This window comes from Calcarisporiella thermophila, assembly GCF_041956535.1.
Source record: "Calcarisporiella thermophila strain CBS 279.70 unplaced genomic scaffold VTP21scaffold_24, whole genome shotgun sequence".
Taxonomy (NCBI): domain Eukaryota; kingdom Fungi; phylum Calcarisporiellomycota; class Calcarisporiellomycetes; order Calcarisporiellales; family Calcarisporiellaceae; genus Calcarisporiella; species Calcarisporiella thermophila.
This window is the reverse complement of record NW_027192214.1, coordinates 492,199-499,565: the sequence shown is the minus strand read 5'-3', so window position 1 is coordinate 499,565 and position 7,367 is coordinate 492,199. Positions and strand designations below refer to the sequence as shown.

Genomic DNA, 7,367 nt, shown 5'->3' with positions numbered 1-7,367 from the left:
TCAGGAGTAAAAATGAAGTCATCATTGCTTTGTATTTTAAATCAAAATTATTGTTTTCTTGTTTTATTCAGAAAATTTTTTTTTTTTTAGTTTTCTAATATGTGCTTTTTTTGAAGTTTTCTCTTCACTCCCTACTTTACAATATACAAAGCTGGACAAAATTGTCAACATGTTTTAAAAATCTTTAATCATTTGCGATTATCTACTGAAAGAATGAAGCAATATATAAGCGTCTCAATCCTAAAATAGTTGTGAAGATTTACTTTTTATTGATTCACTCGCTATCCTGGTTATATATGCATTTAGTAAAATTCTGGTGTATTTGCAAAGTGCTCTCGGGATTTAATGGGAATTTTGTTTCTTAAATAAATGTACCCCAAAATGTTACAGTTTTTTTTTATATTCAATCCGACGTTCCGTCTAGATATTTTTTTATGGCATTTGGGCTACTTTTATTTTCTGACTATATCACAAAGCTATGAGGCCAATCCCTAAGAAGATTTGTGAACGAGTCCTTGGACTTTCAAGGCAAGGGGAGTCCTCACGCAAGATTGGGGCTCGTTTGGGTATTAGCCATGAAACTGCCAGAAAAATTATAAAAAAGTGGAGCACGCCTCAATACCCTCCTATTACTCCGAAAGCTGGTCGCCCACGTATTCTAACCGAAGCAGAAGAGAGATTCATAGACAAGCAAGTATCGATAGGAAAATGTTCTAAGCTAGTTGACGTGCAGCAAATTGTCAAGGAAGAGCTTAATAAGGATGCGTCTACCAAAACCATTAAGAGAGCGCTTAAACGATCCAAAGTGAAGCCTCGATCGGTCCCTAGGAAGCCGCTGTTGATGCCACGACATTTTTTGGCCCGTTACAAGTTTGCAGCACAACTTATAAGAGGGAATTCTGAAAAATTTCGAAAGATAATCTTCTCCGATGAGACTGTCATTCCTTTAATACAGACTACTGGAAAGCATTACACCTATGTAAAAGAGGGACGGCCTCTGCGTGAATGTAATATCATTCCAACGATGAAGTATGGAAAAGACCCCATCACCGAGTGGAGCTGCATAACTTCGCAAGGAGTTGGGCATCTTTGTCGTATCGATGGTGGAGTGAATGCTAAGTTGTACCGCAAAATTTTGGCGGAAGATTTCCTTGGAACTCTCGATTGGTATGGGCTCAACAAAGAAGAGATCATCTTTCAACATGATAACGCTCCTCCTCACACCGCAAGGTCAACCCAAGCTTGGTTGCGAAAACATGGAATAAAAGTTTTGGAATGGCCTGCTCAGTCACCAGATTTAAATCCAATAGAGAATATGTGGAGTATCTTTAAGAGAAAACTTCAAGCATATCCGACAAGGCCAAGAGATAAGGAAGAACTATGGAATCGAATTGAATACACATGGGAGCACATGGATCAGTCATATATCGACAAGCTCTACGAAAGTATGCCGAGGAGGATCCGTGCAGTTTATAAAGCTAAGGGAGGATATACTAAGTATTAAAAGAATTCTTAAGAATAAAGGTAACAAATATGTCAACCAAAAATTTGCAAAAGCAAGTTTTCCTAAGGATCTGATTTAAAAAGCCTTGAATTTTGTAAAGACCATACATAACCAGGGTAGCAAGTGAATCAACAACAAGAGCAGATCCACATTTTTATTGTGGTTGAGGTGCTCGTATATTTCTTCATTCACTAAGGAGATATTTTCAAGAAATTACAAAATAGTAAAACATGGTGCCAATTTTGTCCCCATTTGTACGTTTTCTTTTTGCAATACTCAACCCTTCATATAGAAATCCTCAATTTCTAAAGTCCAAAACGACGTCACTACTACTTTGCCGCCTCTCTTGGAATTGATATTGGTTATTCTAAGACTCCAATTGTGGCCATATACTGAGCAAGATGCCAGAGCCAGACTACTTACCAGAAGATAAAGACGATCTTTCTTCCGAACTCAGCTACGACTCTAATGAATCCGACGAGGAGGAATGGAATCTCCAACGGGAATGGGAGGAAAACAAAGAGCAAATACGCATCATCTTTACCATGGTTGTTTTCCCATTTGCCGGCAAGTGGTTAGGGCGAAAATTTTCATTCTGGGGTTAGTATAAGATTGTCATCCACTGCTTTGTATGGAATGGATTCGAACATTCATCTCTGATTTGACTTTTTGATGAGTAGCTTGGGCGAAATGGCTTGACTACTGGTATTCTTCCCCCAAGCGGATATCTGTCTAATCGCTGCCTTCGTATGTGTTCAATCTGAAAAACTGTTTTTATTTTTCTCGCGTTTTATCTTGTTTTATATTTTTTCGGCAACCCATAAATCCTTATATAAAATATTCGACCGCATTCGCTTTCAGTATTTTATGCTTCATAGCACTCGCTCCTTCTACTCTGAAATAAGTTATTTAATTAATAATTATCCAGCCTAGATTCTTTTTGCTTCCGTGACATCCACGGTGGAGTAGATGCGCCCCAAATTTGTTAATACTACAGGCGCAAGGCTCAAACATTTCTCTTTATTCAAGCATCATATGCTTATAGGCCTTAAGACCTATTTATATTTTAGCAAGAGTCAACCCACTTGTCAGCGCATTTTTCATTTTCAGCTCGCCAATTTTATTTTCTTTTTCCACTTCAACCTACTAAAATATCTAATTTCTTGCGAGTTCCATTATGGGTGGCTTAGTATCGAGAAAAACAACGACGCGAGGCCTTGTTTTGATTATTTTTACGAGCTCCTAAGAAGCGATTTTAAAGAGGAGTGTTCAAATCGGCATTCATTTTCCAACTACAATACACTCTGTATAATGTAAGTGGGTTTCTCCTCTGCTACACCTGCTGTTTATCAAATTTGTTTCGCTTCCTCCGATTACTTCTTTTTGCTCTGATCGCCTAATCTCTCCCATTTCCAATCGATGCAAATTTAGGTCATCTGCAGCCATCAAGCTCATTAACCCCAACTCTGAGGTTGCACGCCGAGGTCAGGCTCTGCAGCTCAACATTAATGCCGCGATCGGTCTACAGGATGTGCTAAAGAGCAATCTCGGGCCGAGAGGAACCATTAAAATGTAAGACATCCGCCGCGAATGCTTTTTTATCTTATTCAGATAATATACTGAAAAGTGATCAACCTGATGGTTGTATGTAGGCTTGTCGACGGTTCAGGAAGTATTAAATTAACAAAAGATGGAAAAGTGCTTTTGAGTGAAATGGTAGCGCGGCATTTCTCATTTATTGCTTTCCACGAGCAATCCTAACCCGTCTGCTTTGTACTATAGCAAATCCAAAATCCCACAGCGGCCATGATTGCTCGTGCAGCAACTGCACAAGATGAGGTCACTGGTGATGGCACCACTTCCGTTGTACTTCTCGTTGGTGAATTGCTCAAACAGGCCGAGCGCTACATCTCAGAGGGATTGCACCCACGCGTCATTACGGAAGGTTTCGATCTTGCAAAAAAAGAGGCATTGCAATTCCTGGAGAAATTCCGGGTTGCGCGCGAAGCTGACCGTGAGCTACTTGTCTCCGTTGCACGGACGGCCTTGAGGACGAAGGTGCATCGTGATCTGGCTGATACCTTGACGGAAGCTGTGGTGGATGCCGTACTCAGTATTCAGCGTGAAGGGGAGCCTATTGACTTGCACATGGTGGAAATTATGAAGATGCAGCACCGTAGTGACACTGAGAGCCGTTTGGTGCGTGGTCTCGTTTTGGATCATGGCGCAAGACACCCCGATATGCCTAAGCGGGTAGAGAATGCATATATCCTGACACTAAATGTTTCTTTGGAATACGAGAAAAGGTATAGAGAGCAGGGGGGGGAGGCTTGTGCCTTATCCATTGTCAAACACACACTAATACAATCGATTCCACCTCTCTCTCTCTTGCAGTGAAATCAACTCCGGCTTCTTCTATAGCACCGCTGAACAACGCGAGAAGCTTGTTGAGTCTGAGCGCAAATTTGTAGACGAGAAGGTGCGTAAGATCGTGGAGTTCAAGAAGTCGGTATGCGGAAACGACAGCAAGAAAGGCTTCGTCATTATCAACCAGAAAGGAATTGACCCGCTCTCGTTGGACATTCTGGCCAAGAATAATATTCTCGCGTTGCGACGCGCCAAGAGGCGAAACATGGAGCGGTAAATACTCAGTGCTTGAAATTATTTTTTATACCCCCTCCCCCTCAATTCTTTCGGTGGCGACACGTTTCCACTATAGGCTGCAGCTCGTTTGCGGTGGCATTGCACAGAATTCGGTTGATGACCTCAGCCCTGAGGTATTGGGATATGCTGGCCTCGTCTATGAACATACCCTCGGAGAGGACAAGTACACATTCGTAGAGGAGGTCCGTGACCCCAAGTCGGTCACTCTTTTGATCAAAGGACCGAACGCACACACCCTTACACAGACCAACGACGCCGTGCGCGATGGGTTGCGTGCCGTGAAGAACGCGATCGAGGATGGCCACGTGGTCCCGGGTGCCGGTGCATTCCAAGTGGCGTGCTCACAATACCTGCAGAAGGAGGCCTTGTCTAGCGTGAAGGGACGTGCAAAGATGGGAGTGACGGCATTCGCAGATGCCCTACTCGTGATCCCCAAGACCCTGGCACTCAACGGAGGATTTGACGCACAAGATGTCGTGGTCGCACTACAAGAGGAAACGGCTGCGGGCCACGTTGTGGGGGTGGACTTGACGACCGGTGAAACACTTGATCCCGTCATGGAGGGGATCTTTGACAACTATCGGGTTATCCGCCATATGCTCCACTCAAGTACAGTTATTGCGAGCAATCTCTTGCTAGTTGACGAAATGATGCGAGCTGGCCGGAGCAGTTTGAAAGGAAACAACGAGCCTGGCAACTAAAAATGAAAACCATGATGGCATTTTTTTTTCCCCTCTTCTCCCTAAAAAGATGATATAAAAGATTATACACCTTTTTTTTTAAATAATTACTTTTTATTTTTATAGCATCATAATGAAAGTCGAGTAACTTTTTCGAAGCCCACCTAGTTTATCTGCAAACTTTATTCAGGCTTACTCCTAACTAAATCCCTCTATTATCCAAGCAAGCATGAACAATGCCCTAAAAACACAAAAATGGCCGCGAGACGGTATGAAACAGAGGACTGGGGGCATTTTTGGGTGCAATCACTGGGCTTGATGGCTTTGTTGAGCAATGCAAAAACAACGCTAACTATAAAGTCATAAAAACGAGTGCTAAAATTACAAGATGATGAAAATTAACCTTTATTCTAGAATAACTCTCATCCAATTTCACACCCGCGGCTCCGGAGAAAGAATTCATGCCATTCTAATCCATTTCCACTGTTTTGGTGGAGTAGAATCGGCAAAAGTACTGCATGATTTGGTAACCAACTCGACCCGGTGCAGCTAACTATGGACGTATTCGAAAGGCGGGCTTGTGTTTTATATATATATTGGTCAATACTGAACTGATAGTGCGGAGCCACGGAGCAGAGCAAATAGGAGTTTAAACATTTGGAAGGAGACCACAGAAAAATTATAGTTGGTAGTTGAACAAAAGCAAAATGGAGGGCATATGTATGTACTTAAAGAGAAACAAAAATATACAAAGGCTCAAAAGCGAGGAGTGAAATGTCAAAGGCGATGATAATCGTGGTATCAGGTTCTATATCAACAACAGAAATGGTAGCAGCAACGGCCGTGTCCAACGGAACAAGCTCGTGACTCATAATTCGAATTCGGATATATTGATGGGGTATCCACTTATCTCTGCTAACAACGCAGTTGCTTGAAACATCCCTGCCGGGGTCAGCCGCACCTCTAAGAAGGGGTCCGCGTCGCTGGCCATGGCCTCCAGCCGCTCGAACATGGTCTCCACCTCCTCCAGGCACTCCCCCAACTGTTCAATGTCTTCCGCAATGCTGGAGAGGGTGGAGCGGCGGCTGCCTGCCGGGCTGCTCATCGTTAAGGAGCCGCGGGAGTCCAGGCCCGCCTGTTGTCGCTGCCTTCGGCGCCGTTGGAGTGGAGTAGGCCGGGAGGGATGGTGACGAAAGGAAACGCGAAGCCCTACAGTTGCGCGCATCTGCCTTTTGTGGTTGAAGCCTCGAGAACCCCCTGGGAGAGACATTGTTGGATGAGGTATGTATGGCCGAGCAAGGGTCGTGTGAGTGGGATGGCTGAGTAGGATTCTCTGGTAGGGCGGAGGAATTTTTTTTTTTGCTCCTTCGCAGGGCAGCATTACTAGGCCCTTGACTTTATATTCCTTTCTCGGGCGCTTCCGGAGTGGCACCGCATAAGTGGTTGTAAGAAGACGTTTTCCTGATGAACCCTAATAATTTCACATTTCACCGCTTGCGGCCGAAGCACCGTCCCGTCCGTGGCTAGTGATAGCTTAAGCAGCGTTTTATTGGCCAATCCACTTGAGGCTTGTAATCCTAAAGGGCGGCCGTGACACAAAAGCTTGCCCTAAAAGCATATAGAGTTGCGTCAAGTAAAGCCGGAGGCGAGATCGGCAAGAATGGGGCTCGGTGGCCTTCAGCAAACAGCGCAGGCAACTGAGAACGTCCGTGTGGATTAAATTATATTGCCGCTGAGCATGCCAAAGTCGCATTCTTGAATCTCAGTCCGACCGCCAAGGTTCCGCTGCCTAGATTTCGGGTTGAGATTGCATCGCAGGCTATTTTTACGGATTAAATTACTTGGAGAGGATACAAGTGGCATTGGCTCCATGGGGAGATGAAACAAGTGGCAGCCACTGTTTTATTTACAGAAATGAAAGTTGCCCCCTTTCCTACGTCATAGCTAGGATGAAAGTTAGGCAAAGTGAGCCAAGTCTGACCGTTGGATGACGACTGGCAATGGGCATGATATGCTGGGTCCTGGCTTGTAGAATGAAGACGTGCTCGTGTTGGAAAGATGAAAGAATGAACCCCCGATAGATAGTGTGTGAATTCACACGGTTCCATGGCGCAAAGACAAAGAAGGTGCGGATTATACCATTCTTCATTTACCCATATGATTTTAATGTCGCGCGAGAAACCGGGATTGAGCTACGAAGTAATACAAGCCCATCTGGAAATACACAACATCATCCATCTCTCAAAAAAGAGGGCTGAGTTGGGGAGAGCCTAAACTTGAGTGTCCTGGCATGGTCTTTGTTTTTCGTGAGAATATTCGCAATGGTAGGCGAGCTAGTCTGCTCTTTAAGCAGATTCAACTTTTAGCACGTCTTCCCTCAAACAAGTCCGACGTGGGCTTTGATGAAGAAAGGGAAGCATTGCTTTCTCCTCTTATGAGGTTTAGCCGGTTGTCCATGGATTAGGTCATATATTCTTTATTCCAATAATACTTTAATCATGCTATTATACACCACTTTT

General features: G+C 44.0%; 4 protein-coding genes across 4 annotated transcripts; 3 read left to right on the top strand and 1 right to left on the bottom strand.

Moving 5' to 3' along the window:
- Window positions 1-478: 478 nt before the first annotated feature.
- Window positions 479-1,504, top strand: VTP21DRAFT_5988 (uncharacterized protein; the record flags this gene model as incomplete). The annotated part of the gene is made up of 1 exon (XM_069396568.1): window positions 479-1,504. The coding sequence occupies one exon, from the start codon at window positions 479-481 to the stop codon at window positions 1,502-1,504; it is 1,026 nt and encodes a 341-aa protein (XP_069247643.1).
- A 401-nt stretch (window positions 1,505-1,905) lies between these two features.
- VTP21DRAFT_5987 (uncharacterized protein) lies at window positions 1,906-2,240 on the top strand (the record flags this gene model as incomplete). Its single annotated transcript, XM_069396567.1, has 2 exons — window positions 1,906-2,104; window positions 2,185-2,240. 2 exons carry the CDS (start codon window positions 1,906-1,908, stop codon window positions 2,238-2,240), a joined length of 255 nt encoding a protein of 84 aa, XP_069247642.1.
- Window positions 2,241-2,539: 299 nt separating this feature from the next.
- On the top strand, window positions 2,540-4,869 carry VTP21DRAFT_5986 (uncharacterized protein; the record flags this gene model as incomplete). The annotated part of the gene is made up of 6 exons (XM_069396566.1): window positions 2,540-2,817; window positions 2,936-3,076; window positions 3,157-3,220; window positions 3,287-3,810; window positions 3,899-4,144; window positions 4,224-4,869. 6 exons carry the CDS (start codon window positions 2,540-2,542, stop codon window positions 4,867-4,869), a joined length of 1,899 nt encoding a protein of 632 aa, XP_069247641.1.
- Window positions 4,870-5,716: 847 nt separating this feature from the next.
- On the bottom strand, window positions 5,717-6,118 carry VTP21DRAFT_5985 (uncharacterized protein; the record flags this gene model as incomplete). The annotated part of the gene is made up of 1 exon (XM_069396565.1): window positions 5,717-6,118. The coding sequence occupies one exon, from the start codon at window positions 6,116-6,118 to the stop codon at window positions 5,717-5,719; it is 402 nt and encodes a 133-aa protein (XP_069247640.1).
- Between the last annotated feature and the right edge of the window lie 1,249 nt (window positions 6,119-7,367).